General features: G+C 39.8%; 1 protein-coding gene across 1 annotated transcript in view; it reads right to left on the reverse strand.

Moving 5' to 3' along the window:
* Ush2a (usherin) overlaps window positions 1-27,175 on the reverse strand; it is a 697,985-nt gene that overhangs the window by 625,882 nt on the left and 44,928 nt on the right. The window contains exon 3 of the mRNA XM_059281179.1: window positions 3,134-3,266. Within this exon, the coding sequence (XP_059137162.1) occupies window positions 3,134-3,266 (133 nt within the window). The remainder of the gene's footprint in view (window positions 1-3,133; window positions 3,267-27,175) is intronic.

Below are 27,175 nucleotides of genomic sequence, written 5' to 3' on the forward strand. Positions count from 1 at the left end.
TCAGTGTTACTAAATTGTAATATTCTCTTAGGAAAGTTATTTATAAGTGTTTTCTGAACCTAGAGATGCTACTGCATACATATGGCTAAATCTGACAGACAGCTCTGAATGACAGAAAAGTAAGAGCACTCACTGCACATCTACATAATTCTTCAGGAACAGACAACAAGTGTCTAAGGTGCCAGGAGTCTCTCCTCAACTGTTCTGTACAGACACCCATACAGAGCACGAAACCCTCATGTTATTTACCAAGGGAGGATCTTTGAGAAAACAGAAATAGTCTGTGTTTTCACATGAGAGCTACACAAGTGCATACAATTATTAAAACTCACCAAGTAGGGGCTGGAGAGATGATTCAGTGGTTTAGAGTGATTAGGTTCTTCCTGAGTTCAATTCCCGTATTCTACTGCTCACAACCACCCATTAACTCCAGATTCTAGGGATCTGATGCCCTCTTTTGGCCTCTGTGAGCACCTGCACTCAAATGCATATGCCCACCCACCCGTCCTCACATATTTTAAATAACAAAAATTAATCTTCAAACAAACACATCATCAAGTTATACCCCTAATACTTATATTCTATCTTGTATGCATATTTTGACATAAATAAAAATATTCAAGGAATAGTTCCATGCTTAAAACAAGTTAGCAGTCTATATAAAAATCAAAGAAGATGTTCAGCATAATGTTCTTAGGCATATTAATGAATTATACTAATAAAGAGGAATCCCATGATCTAAGTATGGATACATGACATAAATAAGAAATCCACAAATGAAATGAAAAAAATCAAATAGTGTATGAAAAGCTAGTCAATCCCAGCAAAGGCTGACTCATTCTACATCAACACCCAACAGTGTTTTTAACTTAGACTCCTTGGGCATGTGAAGCACACACACACACACACACACACACACACACACACATACACACACACAAACACACATGCACACACACACAGGTGTTTAAGGCAGCAATACCTTTTCAGTGAGGTTGTAAATTTTCACAACTTTCCATTGTTAAGCACTAGAGCAACCTTTATGCTGTGCATTAAAATATAAAAGAGCCTTATACTTCAACCCAGCCTTTCAACTTCTGTGGATTTATCTTAGGAGATAATTGTAACAACATTAACAATAGCTTTATTTACCAACATAATTTAGTACATGCTATACATGGTGCTTTGAATTGCATTTGCTCATTTGACAATTAAGTGCTAGTGCTGGGCATCTACTGCATGCAGGATGCTTGAGAATCAGTTAACACTAATACTGTATATTGCATTGCCTCATTGAACCTTAAAATGGTTCTGTGAGATATTGTCATCATCATCATCATCATCATCATCTTAAAGTTGAGGCATCAATAGCTTCACCTGCTCAGTAAATGGTGAGATCCAGTTTGTCTCTAGGCAGATTAGCGCCAGGGTGTAGATTACCAAGGAACTATATAATCAGATAATTATTATTCAAGCATATGTATGCATATGATTTTATACACACAGATATCAGATGAAAATCTGGATGTTGATATATGTACTAATGTATTATTTTCCATCAAATAGCTTTCTCATAATTTGGAAACATTAGACATTACACAAAAATCTATTACAGGAACTTGTTTAAGAAGTGTACTACAGCTATGGCATGTTACGGAGACCCCATAAATGAAGAAGTATGGTGAAATGGGAAAGGATATTGACTCAAAATGTGGGTCTTAAACATTTGGAGGGGAAAGATCTATTTTCAGAGGACTTAGTGAAAACATGTGTGTTAGAATTTCCTTTGGGGGAAAGAATTATATTTGTAACCATAAACCTCACTGTACGAATAAAAAAAATCTAGGAGCATATGAAAAGTTCAATCATGTCCCTGAGGATGGAAATGTGTAACATACTTCCTAGTTTACAGAATTCTCTGTCATTTGGATTTTCTAATAATAAGCATGAATTATATAATTCTCCAATTTAAATTTCAAGTGTTTTGAAGGCAACAGTGTTGGGTATTTCAAGACAATTTTTATTTTGATTTCTATGCTTCTCAATTTATAGTGAGCCATATTTTAATCTATATGTTCCAATAAATGTGAGAAACAGGAATGGCACAGATCTGACAGAGTGCATGTTGGTAATATGCCTCAGTTTCTAGAAAATATGTTATACCTCTCGTTTAGTAGCAACTTCATCAAAATTCAGTGAGTCAAAAAAGAAAAAGATATATTATATATTGCTCTTTTATTGTACATGTATATGGGACCAGGCAGTAGATTTACACTATATGTGCTTGGGTATGAATGCTAAAGGATAACATCTGATGTCTTCCTCAGTAGGTTTCTACCTAATTTTTTGAGGCAGGGTCTCTCACTGATCCTAGAGCCCATTTAGTCAGCCAGACTGGCTGGCCAGTAAGCCCTATTTAAAATTGGATACCCTGGAATGTGTTTTTAAATACTAACTATTATTCTGGGTTGGGAATTCAGACTCAGGACACCATGCATAGACTTTTTTTTTTAAATGTGGGTGTTGGGTATCCAAGCCCAGGTCTCCATACTGTGTGGCAGGTGAGTGACTTACTAACTGAGCCATACTGTCAGATCGTGTTTTTCAAAGAGATCAAAATAGAGACATTTTCATTTTGTAGTTTCCCTAAATATGTATGTTCATGTGGTATATGTAACTGTGGCCTTCTTAGAAGAAATATCTTTGGGGGTGGGATTAAGGATCTTGAGGTGTAACTTACCCTGAATGAGGTGGATCTTAAATCACATGACAACTGTACTTATAAGAAAATAAAGGACAACTACACAGAAGAGACCAGGTAAAGGCAAACAGAACTATGCAGTGGTAAGCAGAGACTGGGCACGTCTGCCAGCTGCAACCAGGATAGAAGTCTGGAATAGCTGTCCCCTCTAGAAGGAATCACAGCCCTGAAACTCTGATTCCAAACAACTGGCATCAAATAATGTAAGATTAAATTCCTATTCTCCTGAACAACTATGCATTGGTGGAAATTTATTACAGTATCCCTGGGAAATGAGTACATCTAAATATATTATTAAGATGTGCTTGCTTTTTAAAGCCAGGTCCTGCAATTGGGCCAAACTAAATAGAATTCTAAAGACAAAAATCTTACCATTTAAACTCTGTCCTATTTGTATAGTGCTGGAGGCAGAGTCTGTAATTGAACCACTAAGAGTTCTTGTATCAAACGCTGTATTGTTCTCTTCCAAACCATCCACGAAGAAGCTGATTTCTGTCTGATGCACCTGTAAGAATTATCACTGTCATCAAGTGCATAAACTTTTACTGGTACTAACAGCATGCCAGAAGCCTTCTCGTCTTTTTTCCAAGTTATTTTATTCTTTCTTAACTTCCTTCAGGTGGAAATATTGGAAGCAATTTATTTTAATGGCAAAACAATATCTCTGCATGTTACAGATCCAGATATGAATCTATACAGTGAAATTTTTATGCTGTGATGATGTATTCCAGGGTACTCACGGGACAACAGTATATTTACCCCATGGGTACCCTGGAATATGTTTTTAAATACTAATGCCATCATGGTCATACTTGAAAACAGATTAATACATAAGGGGAAAGATATTCAAACCCAGATATACCCAGATGTACTCGCGATGTACATGTGAGTATTACCCAAGTTACTGGTAACTTGTCATAAACGCTCATTTCTTTAGGAACTAGAGGACCAGCTGATAATTTTAAAATACACTTTTCTATTATAAAATAAGATAAAAATTTGCCAATCATATTCTATGTTGATCAGCCAAACAATTTAACAGCTATCTATATCAGAGGAGAGCTAACTTTTCCAATACACACCTGGAGAATATTGCAGCTTAGAGAATTTGGTGTGGTGGCCACATAGTCCTTTACATGCATCAGCTCTAATGTAGTGCTAGCTAAGTAGTCATTGACAGTAACAAAAACAAGCCTGATTGGGTGCCAGTTTAACATTAATCACAAAGCCTGGTGACCAACCAGATATCACCCACTGGTTACAATTTGGATGACTTCTGGGTTATAGTACAAAAATAGATGTATTATATGATATGATACCTTAATCACCAATCAGTCATCATTTTGTAGCTAATACTTCATAGGTTGTGGACACACATAGTCTTTGATGATTACACACTAATTCAGAATAAACAAATAACTGTTTAGCCACCAACTATAGTGTTTACAAATAGTCTTTCTGTTGAAGTGTTTCTGAATGTAAAAGGGATTCAAACTCTTAAACCAACTCATGTGGAAAGAGAAAGGACTGAGAGAAGGGATGGGCTGAAAGAGGGAGGAAGAAGATGGACACTAACTATTGTGCAGTTAAGAGGCTGATGAAAACACTCTAATGAAGTGCAACCTTGGGAATGTTATTCTAGTATGGAGTTTGAAAGACAATAAAGTTAGAGTTAGGATCACTGTAGGGTCATTGATAAATTAGATAGATGCACTGGTCTGGTATAGGACTTGAATTATAAAGAAGCAATGTACGGTGTACATGTGAGATCAGAGCATACGGACAATGTCTTTACCAGGTTCACATTGCTGTCAGCCTGGCATGGGTCTGAAACTAGTTGTAAGTCATTGTGTAGATGCGCATTTTTATATATTTATTAGTCTTAAAGAATTTCATACAATGAATAGAATGTATTTTGATCAAGACCGCCTCATTCCCTCTTCTGTAATTTCCCCTCCCCAACCACTTTTTCCTCCCAAACTATTTCAACAAAAGGGACTTGCAACAATGAAGGAAGGTAAAACCTTCACATTATTATGTGAATGCTTGCCATAGGAATATTTTTCCAGGGTCGCCCACTCAAAAACCAAACTCAAGAATCTAGGGGTTAATGCCACAACTGCTTGATAATGTGGATTTCCTTTAAAAAAAAAAAAAGTTAGGCAACATTGCTGTTCTTCCTTTTAGCCAACTTCTTTTAATTTTAATGTGTTCTTTCTGAAATAGACTGACCTGGGATTGTATGAAACTCCATTTTAAACAAAGCTGAAATTGACCTAAAGTCATACACAGGTTCCTCGTGAGCCCGCATCTATTTCTCTCTACTGAATAGTAGGAAGGTACCTTTTTTTATTTTCCTTGCATCCCATTTTTCTCTGCCTGCTACTATTATTTGGTGTTTGACTGTTATCATTATGAAAGATACAGGCTCTTCCAGTTTGTTATTTGTAGCATTATCTCATGTTTTACAGCATCTTTGCACAACATGCAGGCTACATGAAATATAACTAGCGAAAAGTTCCCGGTGGTATTAATGCATAAAAAAGAACGTGGTTCCATCTCTACTGTCTTTACCCAGCCCAAAAACTGATGAACAGCCAATTTTCCTTTATCACATTAGCACAGCCATGAGGGAAACACATTTGTTCTCGTCAGTTACACTAAAGATACTATTACCAATCTAACATATACATGTTTTATATCAGCAGTATTCTCCGAGCTTGAGAGAGTCAACAATATATTAACAGGAGCATGACAGTTTATTTAAGAAAAGAAAATTGTCTCTGCAGAGGGACAGAAGTTAGAAATGTATGGCTGAAGCCTGGTGCCACTGCTCTAATAAAGGTGATAATTCTTGGGCTTTCTTTATAGCAGGTAGCACTCCTGTGACAGCTCTGTCATATCATTCAAATAAAAATGTTGTCTTTTACAAGTTTAAGGGTACCTTTATTTTGAGTCAGATAGAAAGCACGCTTTTGATTTTCTGTATTCTATCTGTCGTCAGTGTTCAAGACCTTCATCTCTTTCTTTTTTTATCAACTCATCATGTATTTGCTTAGTAGAAGAATTCAGTGTCAGTCAGAGTGAATTCCAGAAGATGTCTTCACTAGCCTGGCACTTTAAAAATGATTCATGATGATCCTAAGCTGCTCTCCCCACGCCAACCCCTCCCCATCAACCATCTTTCTATAAATAAGATTAAATCTTTGGTTTTTCTGAACCATGGTTTATGTTACAAGATTGTCCAAACTATTTTACAATTCTGATCTGGGGCACCATCACCCAGACATTGTGAAGACAATAGTGGCCTTTTTGTAATAGATCATCTCAATGCTCCCCCTGGCCAGTTATTGAGGGAAATAGGAATGTATACGATGGGATTTCTGATTTGTGAAGAGAAAGCCTCCTACAAAACAGACCTCCTATAGCTCTCATTCTCTGGCCTGGGCAGATGAGAACAGCTTGCACATGTTAGCTGATAGGCTTTGAATGAGTAAATTGGCAGATCCAGCAGCATTTGCAAAGGGCTTTAAACCAACCCCCTTAAGAGGTCCACAAGTACATGGAAATAAGTATGAGTCATTTCAAGCCCTTATTCCATGGGAGTTCCTTATTCTATTTTAACCACTCAGCTGCTCAACTGTGTGCCCCCATGAGAGGCTAGACTCATCCATTTGAGTGAAAGAGGGCATACATGAAAACAGCAATAAATCCTAGGCACTTTCCTCCTGTACTCATGCCTGACTGGTAAGGAGTATATTTCAAATGACACAAAAAGAAGAGCATAGTCATATACACCTGAAACCCCAGCATTTGTAATGCTAAGGCAGAAGGATCACCACAAGGTGAAGGCCAGCCTGGACTGACTACATTGTATAACTCTCAAAACCCCTGTAATACATGTAAGTTTATATGTAAATATATTGTTTAAATGAATCTTTTTCCATCTGGGCTAACAAAGCTCCCACCAACAGCCAAAGATTATCTAACCAAAAAACCCCAACATGGCAGGCATGAGACGCCTTCTTTTGAGTTGTTGGTCAGGATTGTCCAAGAGACTCCCAAACACTATAGGCTATTTCTGTTGCCCTTAGCTGCCTCCTGTAAGTGGAAAGTAAATCTCTGTTACTGAAGACATCATGCACTTTGGACCTGGGACCTAGAGGACCTAAGCTGAATCTGACCTGAACGTCTCCTCCCTGAGGGCTGCTTTCAAGGTACCAGAATGTGCCACGCAAGCTTCCAAAGGAGGGAGATAACCAACGAATCACAACAATGGCCAGTATGGTAGAATAATAATAAGGGTAGAGTAGTGGCACACATACCTTGCCAGTAATCACAGCTCTCTAATTGGACTAAGTACTCACTCAACAACAGGGAGACCATGCCTGGTATTGGAAACCTAGCCAACTACCTAGGGCTAATGAAGTCATGGCTCCTGGAGGAGAACCTACAAACACCACTTTATTAAACCAGTGCAATCTCTAACGACATCTTCTATGGGTCCTTATAACCACTAATAAGTGTAGCCCTCACTCCTCCTGAAGGAAACTTCTCTTTGCAATAGACAGAGACCATTACAGAAAACTACAACTAATCAATTGTACTGAAGAGTTGTAAAGCTCTGTCTCAATGGATACATCTACAGAACACTCCCACACCTAAGGCTTAGAACTGATTGTAGAAGAGATGAAAAGATTGTAAGAGCCAGAGCAATGAGGAGTTTGATGTGGGGCTGTGTCTTTTAGTAATGTCAGAAGCTACACTCAGTCTCACCAACACATCTGTCAAACAAGACCTGCACTGTAGCAGACTTTCTTGGACTGCCAACCCCTAAACCATAACATGGAGACTTATGATTGATTATGAATGCTCAGCCTTAGCTTAGGCTTGATTCTAGCTAGCTTAAATTAACCTATTTCTATTAATTTATGTGTTGCTCTGAGGCTCAGTTACCTCATCTGTGTACTATTCATCCTGCTTTCTTACTTCCTCTGTGTCTGTCTGTCTGGCCCCTGGCTGCATGGCTGCCAGCTGGCTGACCCCCTGCTGGCTGGTTGACACTGCTTTTCTTTCTGCCTGCCAGTCTCAACTCTCTCCGCTCTACCTAGCTATTGGCTATTCAGCTTTTTCTTAGACCAATCAGGTTCCTTAGACAGGCAAGGTGAAATAGCAACACATCTTTACATAGTTAAAACTTCAGCATAAACAAATGCAAAACATCTTTACATAGTTAAACAAATACTCTAGTCCACATTTTCCCCCTTTTGTCTAAATAAAATGGAAAGGTCTTAACATGAACATAGTAAAAGTATATACAATAAGAACAATGATCAAGTAAGAATTACATTTACAATATCCCCAGTCCAATTCTATTTGGCAAATTCAAAGAAAACATTCCATTATTTATCCTATCTTGGTGAATCCAATGTTTTGTACCTAATTTACTTAGTTTCTATCAAAACTAAGAAAAACTGTATCTATACCTATCTAGTCTTCAGCTTCATCAAAGACCCCAGAAGGATATAATATTATCTGAGTAAACAGGAAGAGCAGTGCAAGCCACTTCCAAAACTGTGCACATGACAGAGACATCTGGCTGACTGGACAGTCACCCAAGGTTCCTCTTCAACATTGGGGTATCTACTTTGGCTTACAGGCCTAGAATAGCTGGCAGACCTTTCTATGAAGCAGGTATTTTGAATGACTGCTCTGCCCTGTCTTGGCAAAGTTTGGCAATCACTTTCCTTTGTGTCCTGTATGCCCAATTTGGATAGTATACCATCAGCAGTAGAGGCAGGGACAGTTTCTTGCCCAAATAGCTAGCTTTGTTACAATGAAAACAAAGTCTATATGAAGGTTCTTCAATGCCCATCATCCTTTTATTAAATAGATTGGTGCTTCCAGGAGCAGATGTATCTCATTGTCATGAAAATCTTTAGATTATTAAACATCTTACATGCCATATTCTGTAGGTCTCTGAAGCATTTGAAGATCAGCTATTTATCTAAAATGTATCTGTGTTTAATTTTAAAGACACATTTAACATAACTAAAATTTTGATTATTATAGATGACTAACTACTAACCTATATTTCTTAATTATACATTATATTTTTAAATGAGCTGCATAGGTACAATGCCTTAATCAAGAATAGAAACATATATATGGTATAACAAAAATAACTTTAAATTTGTGTCAATATAGAAAATTCATACCAATGTAAAATATTTAAGATTAATAGTTGTCTTTTTATCCTATATTCCTATATCTCTCCTAAACAGTGACAAACATCTATAACCCACTGAATGATGAAAACCACCCACCCCACCACTTTGGAATGTGGGTATTGTGTTCTCTATACTGCTTCCTGATATGTGGGGGTAATGGTATCCCCAGGGGACCCTAAGAAAATTGAAATAATGGTCAAGTCCTGGGAAAACTAGTTGTAAAATATGTTGTCCAGTCTCAGAATGGTTCCCATGTAGAGGGATCAGTATATACATTATCTGTCTTGTAGTTTTTCTTAGCTTATTTCTTAATGTTTGTAGCCAAGATTTTCAGGAGGTCTCCCCCAATTAAACCTGAACTCTATTAACCTTGAAGGAATCTACAGCTTTTTGCTACCTGTGAAAATAAAAGCACAACTTCTCCCCCTATACAATACATTTTCTGAATTCTATTTTAAAGTTAAGACATCCATAAAGTATCTAGGTTGGTTTAATTCGGCATTGTAGATAGAGAGTTTTCTCTCCGGGTCCCATCAAGCCCCTTCAGTCTGACAGCCCACGTATAAAATAAACACACAGATGCTTATATCATTTAAACTGTTTGACCTAATGGCTCAGGCTTCTTGTTAACTGTTCTTATATCTTAAATTAACCTATTTCTATTAATCTATACTTTGCCACATGGCTTGAGGCTTACCAGTACCTTACATCTTCCTTGTCATGGTGGCGGCTCACAGTGTCTCTCTCTACCTTCCTGTTCTCTCAGTTCTCCTCTCTGTTAGTCCCGCCTATACTTCCTGCCTGGCTACTGGCCAATCAGTGTTTTATTTATTAACTAATCAGAGCAACACATTTGACATACAAAACATCCCACAGCACAGCAGTCCCTTTTACAATCCAGTGTCTCTCAGCAGCTGCCATTCACTCATCAGTATTCAAAAATTTCAGTCAACACAACATCGTACAGGATCCAGATTCCCTGTTTATTTCCCATCTTTACATAGCTTTTTCCCTTTATATTACTTTACTCTCTCTTTAAAAACTTTATTTTTTTAATTATTTATTTTTTCCTATGACTGTCTACACCCATTTTCTTTTCATTCTTAAGTGCCTATGCACGCTGCAACCTGTTTAGAGGTTTCTTTAGTTTGGATCTGCTTTACTGTGCACCTGTAACATTCTCTGACCTTGCAAGCCAAACCTTAAACTTGCTGCATAGCTTTATTCTGGTGACTGGCTCCACCCTGCTTAGGTTGTGAGAGCCAAGCTTTATGCCCTACAGACCTGGCCAAGAGCTGTGTTTAACCAACCCAGCTCTAGGAAGTTGGTGCCTGCACTGTGGCAGGCATTTTTACCTAGCTTGTTGCTTCTACCAAATAGACTAGCTGCTCAAGTGCTCACTGTATGGCAGAGCTGTGCCTCTGCACACTTGGCTACTAGGAAGCCATGTCTTTTGTTTTGTTTTATTTTTTTCTCCAGCTTTCTCAGACCCCATGTAGAAATATATGCCCAGTGTTTGGTGCCAAATGTAGCAGGCTTTCTTGGACCGCCAGCTCCCAAATCATGATATGGAGACTTATTATTCATTATGAAATCTCAGCCTTAGCTTAGGCTTGTTTCTAGCTCTAGCTTTTTTTCTTAAATTAAACCATTTCTTATAATATATGTGCTGCGCTGAGGTTTGTTTACCTCATCTATTGGCTGTCCATCTTGCCCTCCTGCTTCCTCCACATCTGGCTGGTTGGCCCTTGGCTGTGTAGCTGCTGGCTCTCTGGCCCCCAATTGGCTGGCTGGCTCCTCTTTTCTCTCTACCCACCAGCCCTGCCTTTCTCTCCTCTGCCTAGCTATTGGCTCTTCAGCTTTTTCTTAGGCCAATCAGGTGCCTTAGGCAGGCAAGGTAAAATAGCAACACATCTTTACATAGTTAAACAAAGATTCTATTCCATAACACTAAACATATAGACACATCACCATACACATGAATACATGTACAAATTTTTTTTTCAAAAAAGAAATTCACATATTTGTGAGCAATTACTAAAGGGAAAATACAATAAATCCATCTAGAATAGAACACAGATATCTAAGAAATGTCACCCACACACCACTCTTTCAGTAGGATATATATATACCAATACTTTCAACTATTAGGTGATGTTTGAATTACTATAAATGACAAGAGCTGTTTTGAACTTAAATACTGAATTTTAGTGTGGTCAGTGGAACATTGTCTTTGGAAGGAATCCCTGTGGGAAGCTTCCTTAGAGGGTTCATGTGTGTGCATCCAGCATGTATTAGGCTTTTTTTTTTTTTAAAAAAAGTCACAACCTCCCAAGAAGGCCACTTTCCTTAATTCAACTGGTCTCTTAAAAGTTAAACCTTCTTAAGAATTTTGAGAAACACCTTTTAAATTATTTACTTTATTGTATGGGCATGAATGTTGCCTTTCTGCATGCATGTGCATTACTTGTGTGCCCAGTACCCTTAAGGGAAGAGGAAAGAGTCAGAGTCCCTGGAACTGGAGTTAACAGACAATTGTAAGCCAACACATGGATGCTGGAAACTTAACCCAGGTCCTCTGCAAGAGTAGCAAGTGCTCTTAACCACTGAGCCATTTCTCCAGCCCTAGAACAACATCTTTTAAATAGATTTAACATGAAGTGTTTGGCAACACAACCTAAATTCAAACTCACCTTCAAAAAATAATGGATTATACAAATACACTGAAAGCCATTCTGAGTGTTAAGGAATTCAATCAGAAAGAAAACCACCATGGCATGAACCAGAATTAAAAACATCTCGATGGAGGAAAAACCAGTCTGAAGCTTTCTGAAATAGAAATTGCCCTAAAATAGATACATCTATTGTTAAGTGAAAAAAACAGATTTACATAAAAGATCCCACAATACTGCCTCTATTTCTTAAGCATAAGACAATTTGTCCCCAAAACTCCATAAAGTTATTTTAAAATATCTCATGTATGTTACAGCCCGCTCTCTGAGAGCACATGGAATCCCATCCCAAATGCTTGCCATTTTAAACCTAAGTGAGTTTTTTCTAACTAATTTTTATAGCTAGAGTTTTCCTGTCTGGCCCACAGTCAGGACAAATCTCTCTCACCCGCCAGTCCCACAGCCACTCAGACCCAACCAAATAAACACAGAGACTTATATTGCTTACAAACTGTATGGCCGTGGCAGGCTTCTTGCTAACTGTTCTTATATCTTAAATTAATCCATTTCTATAAATCCATACCTTGCCACATGGCTCGTGGCTTACCGGCATCTTCACATGCGGCTTGTCATGGTGGCGGCTGGCAGTGTCTCTCCCACCCAGCTTCCTGTTCTCTCAATTCTCCTCTCTGTTAGTCCCGCCTATACTTCCTGCCTGGCCACTGGCCAATCAGTGATTTATTTATTGACCAATCAGCAACACATTTGACATACAGACCATCCCACAGCACTTCCCCTTTTCTTTTCTTAAAAAGGGATGTTTTAACCTTTACACATCTCCAAAGTCAGCTTGGTATATTTGGGAATTTGGGCGTAGCTTCTCTTACTACTTCCTGCTGGAGGGGGGTGCTGTATCTCATGGGGACACAAAGAATTTTTTAGGATTATGGAGTAGTCCATGAGGGTGTATCGTCTGAGCCAGTTGCCTTGAAACGGTTCTGGATGTTGGATCATCTGGGCCATGGTGTCATCAGAGACCTTTCAGGTGGTCTTGGCTGGTCAAACTTGATGTATCTTAATCTGGAACAAATCCATAGCCTCTGGCTTTCTGTGGAAACAAAAACAGAGCCTCCTTTCCAAAGCAACATATCCTTACATCCAAATTTTGAAGTCAAGGTACCTTTAAAATATACATTTTGGCATAACTCAACAGCTTTTGTAATCAAATGTTTTTCCTCAGTTACGAATATCAAAGAGAACATAATCCAGATTCTCTGTGTGGTAGCCATCTTTATGTGGCTTATTTTTTTATATTAGCTTGAGCCTATTGCTTTAAACTGCAGCCTTCTAAGCCTGAAAGGGCGCTGGTGCTGCTGGCTCCGCCCACTTCAGCTTCCCAACATGGCAGTGATACGTTTTCCGCCAGCTCTGGGAGCCATCAACTCTCAGAAATAGTGGGTCTATGCTTCTATCAAAGCAGCGTGTAGCCCAGAATCCTCTTTTTTTTTTTTTTGTACTAGCAAAGGCTAAATCCACCACGCAGCTTAATGTGCCACTTGCAGAGGCCTCATTCCCACCATACTGCAGGTCGAGCGCACATGCCAGGAACCCACCATAGTAGCTCAAACATGCAGGCTGCCACTAACTTGAGAGAAACAACTAGGAACTGTTTTTAGCTCCGTTTTAGAATCTTTTTTCTCAGGTTTTAGGTGGACACTCTTGCCAACACGTTGGGCGCCATTTGTAGCTAGAGTTTTCTTGTCTGGCCCACAGTCAGGACAAATCTCTCTCACCCGCCAGTCCCACAGCCACTCAGACCCAACCAAATAAACACAGAGACTTATATTGCTTACAAACTGTATGGCCGTGGCAGGCTTCTTGCTAACTGTTCTTATATCTTAAATTAATCCATTTCTATAAATCCATACCTTGCCACATGGCTCGTGGCTTACCGGCATCTTCACATGCGGCTTGTCATGGTGGTGGCTGGCAGTGTCTCTCCCACCCAGCTTCCTGTTCTCTCAAGTCTCCTCTCTGTTAGTCCCGCCTATACTTCCTGCCTGGCCACTGGCCAATCAGTGATTTATTTATTGACCAATCAGCAACACATTTGACATACAGACCATCCCACAGCAAATTTTATTGGATTTTATTAACTTACATCACCAGCTAACCTCCACTTTATGGATAAAGGCATCTCACTATCTCATGAACAGGACAGTGTCTCTGTGATGTGATCAAGCTGTTTCCATGTGGATATTTGTCTGAATCTTTAGGAATATTAAAAACATGTACATCACATACAAAATCCTCTGTCAACTGCTTCAGCATTATAAAAGTGGGTAGCATTGATGATATCATTTATTTAGAAATAGCATCTATAGCAGGCATTGTTCCAAAAATGGCGTATTCATTCTTTATATCTTTACAGCCACCCAAGGTAATTTTGTCACTATCCCCATGCTAAAAAAGTGAAAATTAGTCACAGAGAATGGAAAACAACAACAACAAAACCCATTCAAGATCTCAGAAATCTGAGTGGTCCCAGAGCCAGTTTGAAATAGCCAATTTTAATCTGCCTCTTAAGTCCAGGTAGCACGTGGAACAGCCACTGACCACAGGCAAATCTTCCCACAGAGGCTAGCTAACATGTCTGCGTGTGTGCACAGTTACATGTGCCTTGTACTGATTTGAACATTCTGTGCTGACTCTGTCACTAACCAATGAGTGATCTGAAACTGGTTCTGTTTAAATATTTAATAAGCTCATTGTGATCTGCTAAGTGTAATGTACCTGTGTGGGATTCAAGCCACTGGTACATTTTTCAGGCCTGTCTCCTCCTGCAGTGGAAAGAGGTGTGCAAAAACACTTCCATGAAAGGCAGTAAGTGCGGGGTGATAGATGTGAACAGGGTGCTTAGGGCCAAAGAGGAGATATGGGGACATCATTCTGGAGGCCTCTTCTGAAAACACTTTCCTCTCCTTCCTTCCTCACAGTAGACCCATTCCTCTAGTGAGCTCTCTGCCTTTCTCCTCACTAGTGTCTCTTCATTGGTGATTCAGTTTAATAGCAGTCTGTCTCTTGTGTTACTTTTTAAAAATACAATGTATATTCAAAATTACAGAAAAATTGCCAAAATATGATTTTTTTCTGATCAATTTGAAATTAAATATATAGTACAAAGGCTCATCTCTCCTGGATCCTGTAGTGTGATTTTGTTATAATAAAAACAATATATAACCATCAAAATAAGAAAACTGGCAGACACATCTCTAGAATATTATCTTCAAAGTCTGTTTTCTTGGTTTTTTTTTGGGGAGGGGGTGTTCTAGTTTCCCTAAAACATCCATTGGAGAAAGGGAAACAGTCTACAATCATAGCTGTACTCAGCTACTGTGGGCTTGGAATTTCTTTGAGCAGGACAAGTCCCTTGGCCTGTCCACAAGGTTCACAGCTGCCACATCATGAAAGTTGGTTGCTTCTCCATTTGAGTTCACACAGTATACATGTGAGTATGTCCTCAAGTGGGTGGGTGGGGACATGCTGACCTTCCTACAGCATGAAGGGAGTCCCCACAGTGTATATGTGAGTACGTCCTCAAGTGGGTAAGGGGGGACATGAAGGGAGCCTCATTTATTTTTTCTTTTTCTTTGTTTATAATTTTTTATTTAATTTTTTTTCTTTCCTTTTACATACCAACACCTGTTCCCCCTCCCTCCCCTTCTCCCACTCCTCTCCAGCTCCCCCCATCACATCCCCACCCTCTCCTCGTAGAGGGTAAGACCTCCCTTGGGTAGTCAACACAGGGGGAACCTCATTTCTGTTGGTTCAGTACTAATGGAATTGGTTCTTATTTCTGTACTAGTGAACTATCTCCTTAGCATCTCTGCAGCAAAATTAGGTTTCAGGCTAAATAAAGAAACATTTGGTGAGTAGATACTCAGAGTATATAAACAGTCTCCTCCTCAAACACATCACGATGATGTATTTACTTTTATCTTCATAAAATTTTGAATCTAGTCTTAGTCAGGTACAATACATTACCCTCTGACTTAGTCATTTTTCTATTGCTGTGAAGAGACACCATGACCACGGCAACTCTTACAAAAGAAAGCATTTAATTAGGGGATGGATTGCAGTTTCAGAGGGTCAATCCATTGCTATGATGGTAGGGAGCATCGTGACATCCATGGCATGAGAACAGCAGCTGAGAGCTGCATCCTGGTCCACAAGTTGGTGGATATGGGGGGGCAGGACACACATTTCCTCCAACAAGACCACACGTACTCCAACAAGGCCAAACTTTCTAATCATTCCAGTCCTTCTCAAATAGTGCCACTTCCTGATGATTCAAATATATGACTCTGCAGCGGTCATTTTCATTTAGACCACCACACCCTCAGTGCAATATCGGTGGTGCTATAGATTAACCCAGGGTCGAATACACAGCAGACAATTAATTTACCACTGAGCTGTGTCTCCAGTTCTCTTTCTACTTTATATTTTAGAATAGCATCACACTAAGTTGACTTCAAACTTGCAGTCTCCCTATCTCAGCCTCTTAAGTACCTGACATGACAGGCCATTACCACCAGGCATGCCTTCAATACATATGTCCACATAGATCAATGTTTGGACAGTAGAGACCCTGAATTGTGCATCTTACTGACCTTCCCCAATAGATTCTAGGTCATAGCATCAGCATCATGCTTTTGTGTATGTGTGTGTGTGTGTGTGTGTGTGTGTGTGTGTGTGTGTATTCTTGCTTTCTCTCCTAGAACAGTTATCCAGGCCTGTTTACTTTCTCATGTCAGCTATTTCTCCAAGAAATTGCATCTCCCTTTAGTGAGAAGGGGTACGTAGAAACAAAGGTGAGCAGGCACTCTTAGTAAATGACAACAACAACAACAACAACAAATGACAAAGGTGTCTCCAAGCCATCTGTCCTGCCTCTGCAGCTCATTTCTAGTTAGGACATTCCTGTACCATTCAACGACTTTTCAGGTGTTCTTCAAATATTCATCTAGCGAAGACTTTCCTAACTCCACCTCTGTTAGTTCCTTTTCCATTGCTGCAATAAACACCCTGACCAATAACAACGTCATAAAGGAAGGGTTTGTTTCTTCTTACAACTTGTATTCTGTCCGTCTTGAAGGGGAAGTCAGGGAGAGAGCACAAGACAGGAACCTGGGGGCGGGAACTGAAAGGGAGGCCATGGAGGGAGCTGTTCACTCTGTCGATTCCCCCATGGCTTGCTCAGCCAGCTTTCTTACACATCCAAGGACACCAGCCTGAGGTTGGCACCATCCACAGTGGGCACCCTCCCACATCTATCAATAATTAAGAAAATGTCCAACAGACTTGTCTACTGGCAATTTGTTAGAGACATTTTCTCAACTGACACTCCTCTTCTCAAAAAGCTCTAGGTTTTTGTCAAGTTGACAAAAAAAAAAAATGAAAAGAAAAAAAACCCCTAACTTGCATACTACCCAATCAAAGCCTAAAATTTCTAGACTGGACCCCTAGATCCCTGTTAAGTTTCTCTTCTCTTCTCTCCTTTCCTCTCATCCCCTCCCTCCTTTCCTCCTTCCCTTCCTCCCTCCCTCCATCCATCCCTTCTTTCTCTCCCTGTACCTTTCATTTTGTTTTTTAATCTTTTTGTGTATGTGAGTTTGTGCTATGGTGTAAATGTGGAAGTCTGTGGACAATGTGGGGTGTCTGTCCTTGCCTTTCCTCTTGTTTGAGGCAAGGGCTACCATGCCTCACTTTCCTTGAGCTCGGAGTGTTTGAATTCAGCTCCTCATGCTTCCCAGGAAAGTCTTCCAGCCACTGAGCCATCTTCCCAGCCCCTTTGCTCCGTTCTTCTCAGGCTGTTCTTATCTGCACCTACTGTTTCAAGTCCTATTTCATCTTCTTCCCTATCATTCATCTCCTTTCTCTATGCAGAATATAAACTCCATGAAAGGTGTTTCCGTTTTCCTCCCCTGTTTTATTCCCTGCGGGTCCATCATTCCCTAGAACTACAATTGCTGCCTGATGGGCACTCACTCAATGTCCACCCAGTGAGTAAAGCCCTGTCACCTCAGGTCATCAAAGCATGAGAAGTGGCGGCAAGTGAAGGACTAGGAAATGGAGGACAAGAGAATGTAACATAAATCTTAAAAGGTCTTATTAATAAAAAAAATAAATAAAAAACCCAGAGTCAGATACTAGGGTGAACGCTGAAAGATTAGAAAACAGAACAAGCCACAGCCAACCGCACCTCGCCACCTCCTCAGCCCATCCTGTTTCCATGAATCCTCAGACTGAAAGCCTCTGAGTCCTTGCCTGAATGGGTCTCAGCTGAACAGCTTTAGTTCCTGTTTCCTCACACCTTTCTCTGGCCTGCCATCACTTCCTGGGATTAAAGGTGTGTGTGCTTCCCAGTACTGGGATTAAAGGTGTGTGCCACCACTTCCTGGCTCTGTTCCCAGTGTGGCCTTGAACTCACAGAGATCCAGATGGATCTCTACCTCCCGAGTGACAGGATTAAAGGTGTGTGTCACCACTTCCTGGCCTCTATGTCTAATCTAGTGGCTGTCTCTGTCCTCTGATCCCCAGATAAGTTTATCAATGTACACAACATATTGGGGTACACAATGTATCACCACAAGAGAAAAACAGAGGGGATGTGGGGACAAAGTTCCCCCAAGCCTTCAAGGGATGCTGACACACCCCTCGCTCATTTTGCTTTCCTTTCCTTCTTTTTTTTTTTTTTAATTTTTATTTTGCAATACAATTCAGTTCTACATACAGGCACAGATTCCCTTGTTCTCCCCCCTCCCGCCCCCCTCACCTTCCCCCCAGCCCGCCCCCCATTCCAATCTCCTCCAGGGCAAAGCCTTCCCCACAGACTGAGATCAACCTGGTGGACTCAGTCCAGGTAGGTCCAGTCCCCTCCTCCCAGGCCGAGCCAAGCGACCCTGCATAGGCCCCAGGTTTCAAACAGCCGACTCATGCAATGAGCACAGGACCCAGTGCCACTGCCTGGATGCCTCCCAAACAGATCAGGCCAATCAACTGTCTCACCCACTCAGAGGGCCTGATCCAGTTGGGGACCCCTCAGCCATTGGTTCATATTTCATGTGTTTCCGTTTGTTTGGCTATTTGTCTCTGTGCTTTATCCGACCTTGGTCTCAACAATTCTCTCTCATATAAACCCTCCTCATTCTCACTAATTGGACTCCCAGAGATCCACCTGGGGCCTAGTCATGGATCTCCGCATCCAGATCCCTCAGTAGTTGGATGAGGTTTCTAGCACGACAATTAGGGTGTTTGGCCATCCCATCACCAGAGTAGGTCAATTCGGACTGTCTCTCGACCATTGCCAGCAGTCTGTTGTGGGGGTATCTTTGTGGATTTCTGTGGGCCTCTCTAGCACCTTGTTTCTTCCTATTCTCATGTGGTCTTCATTTACCATGGTCTCCTATTTCTTGTTCTCCCTCTCTGTTGTTGATCCAGCTGGGATCTCCCACTCACCCAAGCTCTCTTTCCCTCGACCCTCGCCCTTCACTACCCCCACTCATGTCCAGGCTGTTCATGTAGATCTCATTCCATTTCTCTGTCATTGGGCGATCCCTGTGTCTTTCTTGGGGTCCTGTTTTCCAGGTAGCCTGCCTGGTGATGTGAGTAGCAGTCCAGTCATCATTGTTCCACATCTAGTATCCTGTTATAAGTGAGTACATACCATGTTTGTCTTTCTGAGTCTGGGATACCTCACTCAGGATGATTTTTTCTAGGTCCATCCATTTGTCTGCAAACCTCATGATGTCATTGTTTTTCTCTGCTGAGTAGTATTCCATTGTGTATATGTACCACATTTTGTTTATCCATTCTTCAGTTGAAGGGCATCTAGGTTGTTTCCATGTTCTGGCTATTACAAACAATGCTGATATGAACATAGCTGAACAAGTGCTCTTGTGGTGTGGTTGAGCATTCCTTGGGTATATGCCCAAGAGTGGTATAGCTGGATCTTGGGGGAGATGGATTCCCAATTTTCTAAGAAAGCGCCATATTGATTTCCAAAGTGGTTGTACAAGCTTGCATTCCCACCAGCAGTGGAGGAGAGTTCCCCTAGCTCCACATCCTCTCCAGCATAAGGTGTCTTCAGTGTTTTTGATCTTAGCCATTCTGACAGGCGTAAGGTGGTATCTCAGAGTTGTTTTGATTTGCATTTCCCTGATGATTAGGGATGTTGAGCAATTCCTTAAATGTCTTTCAGCCATTTGAGTTTCCTCTGTTGAGAATTCTCTGTTTAGTTCTATAGCCCATTTCTTAATTGGACTGTTGGGCATTTTGATATCTAATTTCTTGAGTTCCTTATATATTCTGGATATCAGTCCTCTGTCAGATGTGGGATTGGTGAATATCTTTTCCCATTCTGTAGGCTGTCGCTTTGCTTTGTTGACCGTATCCTTTGCCCTACAAAAGCTTCTCAGTTTCAAGAGGTCCCATTGATTGATTGTTTCTCTCAGTGTCTGTGCTACTGGTGTTCTATTTAGAAAGTGGTCTCCTATGCCTCCTTTCCTTCTTATAAGATCCAATTGCCTTTATTTTTGAGTCTAGACTGGGGAAACACTTTCATTATATAAAATCAGAACGTGCCCGTCACTATCCAAATCTCGTTCCACTCATGTACTTTTAGTAGTAGGTGAAGGTTATTTTAGACACTTTTTGTTTGTTTCTTTCAGTTTGTTTTGCTTTCACAAGGTCTCACTCTGCTTCCCTGACTGGCCTGGAGCTATGCAGCGCAAGCTGGCCTCAAACTTGTGGCAATCCTCCCATACCTCAACTTCCTAAGTTGAGTTACCATGTTTATTGTACTGAACATTTTAATGTATGAATTTAAACTCACTGCTTTCTCCTTTGAATCCTATCCAGTTTTATTCTGTTTGTTTGTTTGTTTCGAGACAGGATTTCTCTGTGTAGTTTTGGTGCCTGTCCTGGATTTCACTCTGTAGAACAGGCTGGCCTTGAACTTACAGAGATCCACCTCGCTCTGCCTCTCAAGTGCCAGAATTAAAGATGTGTGCTACCACCCCCCAACCAGTTTTATTCTTACATAACTTTAAATTGTAGTGATAAAGAAGGACATCATTCACCCTCCTTGTGCTTGAAGGAGGGTAATGAAAAATGGTAGATGTTGTTCTCCTTCTGAATTCACGGAATAAAGCAATTCTGCCAAGGAGTGAGCTTACCTTTGACCCAAAGTCAAAATGATCATCAATCAATCCCTCAACATGGAGATACATAATCATGTCTTTGTTTAGTCTAAAACCAACCCCTATGCTAGTCTTCATCTGCTGTCTTAGGGATACTATGTGGTAATTTGCACAGAGAAACAGAGTTGCAACAAATGAACGGAATCAAATGCCCACTCAAACTGCTTAAGCTACAACTGATGAAATTTTAAAGAGTAAATATTCTATTAAATGGCTTTATTAATGCTGCATTGTGTGTGTATTCATATATGTATGTGAACACATGTAAAAGGGCATATGTAAACCAGAGGTTGGTGTCTGATATCTTTCCTCTATTATTTCCTACCTTTTGGGGGATAGTTTCCCAGAAGCTGTGGTTCACAGATTAAATTGTGTGGCTGGCAAAACAGTTCTAGGAATCCTTTCTTCACCTCCTTGGGGCTTGGACTGTTGGAACACGCTTTTTACATGGTTTCTAGGATTCAAACTTAGAACTTCAGGCTTATACAGCAAGCATGTTAACAGACTGAATTATCTCTTGGTCCAAGATATTAAGTTCTTACCATGTGTGCTTCTCCATATGCTCAAATCTACCCATTCTGAGTGAAGTTAATATAGTTAGCTCCAAAAGTTTTACAAGAGAAATTTGTTTAGACTATGTCTCATTAACTAAATGAAGTTGTTTCAAGCCAAAGGAAACCAACGGGTCTCTTTAACATATTTCAGATACATGAATCATGAAATTTGGCCTGAAGTGCTTAATTCTCAAAGGCATTCTAAAATGTATAATGTGGTTTCAAAGTGACCCTTGTTTAGAAGTGGAAGTCAAAAGATATGTTACTTTGGGAAAGAGGTTCTGCTTTTATTTCCACAAAAAAAAAAAAAAAAAAAGGCTGTGGATTCATTCAAAGTTAAAGATGATCAGGTTTGATTGAAAAAGACCCCCTGAAAATCCTGGCTACAAACATAAATAAACCTAAAAGAACTACAAGACACTTGATATATATTTTACCTGCTCAAACACATAACAACAACAACAAATCATTTTTGGCTGACTTGTCTATAATACTCAGTCTATACTTGTATTAATACAGATATGCATGTTACCTTTAAAAAATTATGTATTTTCAGAACAAAGAGATGAGACACCAATGAAAACAGATGGCTTAGTTGATCCAACATCTCAAAATGCTTCTGTTGCAGTTTTCTCAGAGTTCTACAACCAAAACAGCTTTAGGCTGCTGACTGAGGTGATCCAGCTTCACAGAATTCTCCAGCCAAGACTTTATAGTTATCGCAATTTTCCTAAGATTCCCCCAAAAATTTGACTGTCCCCAAACACCAGGAAATTGTAGTGGGTAGCCGTTCCAGCTTTGATCTGGAAGTTCCAACCCCCATTGAGACTTCGGCAACCGTCACGCCTACAAGGCGGAACCAAGTGAGAGCACCGCCCATCCAGATCTCAGGTCTCCAGGCGCCTCCCTTGTTGCCGAAGTCTCAATGGGGGTTGGAACTTCCAGATCAAAGCTGGAATGGCTACCCACTACAGGAAATAGTCTGGAGAATGATGCCCACATTCCCAAAAGGTGGATTATAGATATTTATCTTTTAAGGGGGTTGTTTACAAGTTGTTATTGTGAATGGTTAGGAAAAAAGCTGAACAAAGGAGACTAGATTCAAAGATCTCTTTCTGAAAAGGAAAAGGGGGAATATAGAAATGATAGAATAAAATGGTACATTTTTGAATCTACTTTTGAACAAAAAAAAACAACTATTAATTTCAAAATATTTTTCATTGGTATGAATTTTGTTTTATTGATACAAATTTAAAGTTAATTTTGTTATACAGTGTGTGCGTTTCTACTCTTGTTTAGGGTGTTATGTTTACACAGCTCATTTAAAAATGTAATATATAATTAAGAAATACAGATTAATAGTCATCTATAATAGTCAAACTTATAGTCATGTTAGGTATGTTTTCCAGGTCATATACAGATATATTTAGATAGATAGATGGTCTTCAAACACTTCAAAGACCTAAAGAATGTGGTATTTTAATATGTTTGTTCCTGGCAGTATCAATCTACTTCAGAGAAGATGATGGGCATTGAAGAAACTCTGTATGGAGTGTTTTCTTTATGGCTAAAGCTAGCCATTTGGGCAAAGGAACTGCTCTTGCCTTAATTGCTGACAGTATACTGTCCAAACTGGACCAACAGGATGCAAAAAAGGTGACTGCCAAGCTTTGCCAAGACAAGGTAGAACCGTCCTTCAAAATTCCCTGCTTCTCAGAAATGTCTGCCAGATATATTAGGCCTGTGGGCCAAAGTTAGATACTCCAACATCACAGAAGAACCTAGGGTGACTGTCCAGGCAGTCAGATGTTCCTGTCATTAGGTAACCTTTCACCCTTCTGGGTTCTTTGATGAAGCTGACGACTAGATAGTCATAGTTAAATTTTTCCTTAGTTATGATAAATAGTAAATTAGGTATAAAACTTTATAGTCACATAGATAATATAGATAATAAAGTATTTTCTCTAAATTTGCCAAATATAAATGGACTGGATATTGTTAACTGTAACTCTTACTTGCTAATTGTTTTTGTTGTATTTAGTTTTACTTTGTTAAAGTTAACACCTTCCTTTTTAATTAGACAAAAAGGGGAAATGCTGTGAAATAATCATGCACACTATGAAAATGTGTTGTTCTCATTGTTAATAAAAGGCTGATTGGCTGGTAGCCAGGCAGGAAGTATAGGTGGGACAATCAGACTGAGAATGCTGGGAAGAAGAAGGGCGGAGTCAGTGGAATCACCAGGAGACACAATAGGAACAAGACATGCTGGGCAACAAGCAAAGCCTTGAGCCATGTGGCAATATGTAGATTAATAAAAATGGGTTAATTTAAGTTGTAATTACCAGTTAGTACTAAGCCTGAGCAACCAGCTAAGCAATTATAATTAATAATAAGACTCTCTTGTGGTTATTTGGGAAGCTGCTGCCAGGTAGAGAAAACTCTGCCTACAGAGCTCCTTTCTGTCCTAAAGTGGGCAAGACAGCTCATGTCTAAAAAGTCTTGTTTCACTCAGGAATGGAGAAGAAAATATATTTAGTTTGCCTTGAACAATATACAATAAGAAAATGTATATATGTGTGTGTGTGTGTGTGTGTGTGTGTGTGTGTGTGTGTGCAGGTATCTAGAGAGTCCAGAAGAGGGTATTCCACCCCCATCAAGCTCCAATTACAGGCAATTGTGAGCCACCATACATAGGTGCTGGGAACTGAACCTGTGCCCTCTAGAAGAGCCGCAAACACTCTTAACCATGGAGCCATCTCTCTAGCCCCATAAAAGGCCACTCTAAGTTAAAGACACATGAACCCTAAACAGAAAAGTTGATAAGGGTCAAATAACAGAAATATTTGTGTGTCCTTTCTTTTACTCTCAAGTGAGTGGGGGGAAGCTCTAGTCATGCCACTGATTTGAACAAAATAAATGTTTTTATTATCTTATGGAAAACTTTGTAGTGCAATTATGATTGGTATTCTGGAAAATTATAAAATATGTATAATAGAGATAATATATATTTGTATATATAATATACATTATATATTCATTTATAAGTTATATTTATTTAGTCTAAGTCTTTATTTTGTCACAAAGTACCCTTTCCCTGGTAAATAGCACTGTTGGAAGCCATCTGGAGCCTGACTCGGTGTAACTGTGTGTCAGGACATTTCCAACGCTCACAAAGGCTGACAGACCTCAGATGTGTGAGAGCTAGATAAAATTTCTTGGTATAAACAGCATTCATTTGTTGATTTTGTTCATTAGAAAGGAAAAATAATGCACTTACAAGTGTTTTCAGTAATTGTTTAAAAAAGAATCAGGAATGAAGGGAGGTATTAGGGGGTGAAACAATTCAAAGGTGAGGTTGAGGATTACCATGGCTACAGTATCTAACAGAAAAAGACCAGCACAGTACCCATTGTCTCCCCAGGATGCTTCCAGCTAAGCATGTCTCCTAATTCCTTCAACAATGGATATTTATAAATTAGTATTAACTCCCTGCCCACAGAAATATAATTAGGCTTATGTAGTAGCTTACTACCTTCCACAAATTCACCCCAGAGTTAGAATTTACATTTATTTAATTTTATGAGAGTTTTTTTTTTCTTTTGAACTGTAGGGATTAAAAGATGTGGGGTTAACGGACTATGTTGTCAGGCAATTCCCAGATTACTGCTATCTTCCAGGGAGCCCTGTGATACCCACACAGACCTAAATTATCACCTATTAACTTTTTTATCATGCTTTCCTATTTTGTTTCCTTACATATTATTTTTCTATTTTTGGTTTATTTAGCATTTCTGTTCTCTCCTTTATTAATCCCCCAACACCCCAACAGGAACACACACACACACACACACACACACACACACACACACACACACACACGGTGGCTTAGAGGAGAAATGTCCCCTACAGCCTCCTGAGTTTGAATGCAAAGTTGGTGGTACTGTATAGGGAGATTTTTATCCATTTATGCTTTGGATTTTGACTTCTTTTACCAACCTCATTTAATTTGCTTTCTACATTCACAAACCACTTTTGGAAAAAAAAATTAGGGCTGGGGATGTTTCTCAGTTGGAAGAGTACTTGACTAGCATGCAGAAATCTTAGGGTTCAGTCGCTAGCCCAACATAAACCATGGGGTTGTAATGCATACCTATAATCTCAGCACCAGGCAAGTTCACATGGAAACATCAAAATCTCAAGGACAGAAGCTGGAGAGCTGGCTCAGTGGTTAAGAGTATTTGTTGCTCTTGCAGAGGACCCAACTTTAATTCCCAGCACCCACATGGCAACTTACAACCATTCATAATTCCAGTCCGAGGGGCTCCAATCCCCTTTTCTGACATCCAAAGGCATGCACTTGGTGCACATATATACATGTAAGCAAAATGCTCATACATATAAAATAATAAATATTTTTAAGTTCAAGGTCAGCATTGGATAGAGAGTTTGAGACTAGTCTAGGATATTGTGAGAATCTGTCTCAAAAAAAATGGGCTGGCAAGATGGTTCTGTGGATAATGCTGTGGGTCACCAAGACTGGTCGTGTGAGCTGGATCTTGGGATCCACATGGTGGAAGAACAGGACAGACTTCTGCAAATTGTTCTCTAACTTCTACATGGACATCATAGCATTGTATAACACACACACACACACACACACACACACACACACACACACGCCATAAACAACGGTTTTAAAAATAAGGTAAACTTTTATTCTTTTTCATTCCTCACAGCATTTTTGATCAATGTCTAATAGGTTATAATTGTAAAGCCCTTTCATCAAGAAAAAAAGCAAATATCCAACAGCATTTAAGAAGCACCTACAGTTTCTGCTTCAGTATTGCAACATTCTTGAGGTCCTCCCCGAACTGTCTCTTTGTCATGCTTTCTCAAGACCAGGAAGGGACTACACTGACATACAGGAGGAGAGCATCAAAGAAAAACTCAGAGATTCTAGAAATCAGAACTTAGTGATGAGAGAGAGAGGCCAAATATTAAGCTGACTATATTGCTAACAATATTCTCATGAAACAAATACCAAGATGTGGGGTGTTCATCCTACAATTTTAAGGATGAAGAAAGAAACATTTAAGAATCTGTCTGTCTGTCTGTCTGTCTGTCTCTCTCTCTCTCTCTCTCTCTCTCTCTCACACACACACACACACACATACACAGCAGCATCTACAGAAAAAGTAGTTCTTAAGCTTGTCTCATATTTTTCTTCATGAAAACAAAAATATATCAAAATCTCAAAAAAAGAAATGAAATAAAAAGAACGCCATTAATACAAGACATTATTCATAGCTGGACATTTGAAATATACTCTCGACTGTGCAAACATTCAAAGGTAGACCATGACCCACACTCCATTCCAGCAAATGACAGCAGTCTCAACATAAAAAAAAGTTTGCCTTACTTTATGAAATTACTTAACCATAAAGAGGATGGACACTCAGTGACTGTTGAGTCTACTGCACTACCTTGACTTTTAAAAACAGCAGTAACAGGGGCCAGCCAGCAAGATGGTCAAGCAAACAAAGACCCTTGCCTTCAAGCCTCAACTCCCAGGATTGGATTTCAGTTACTAGGAACCCCTGTGATGCAAGGAGAGAGCCTATTCCTACAAGTGGTCCTCTCCACACATTTGCTGTAGCATCTACCACCCCAACATATAAAACACACCTGCATCTGC

The sequence above is a fragment of the Peromyscus eremicus genome, chromosome 15 (assembly GCF_949786415.1).
Source record: "Peromyscus eremicus chromosome 15, PerEre_H2_v1, whole genome shotgun sequence".
NCBI classification, from domain to species: domain Eukaryota; kingdom Metazoa; phylum Chordata; class Mammalia; order Rodentia; family Cricetidae; genus Peromyscus; species Peromyscus eremicus.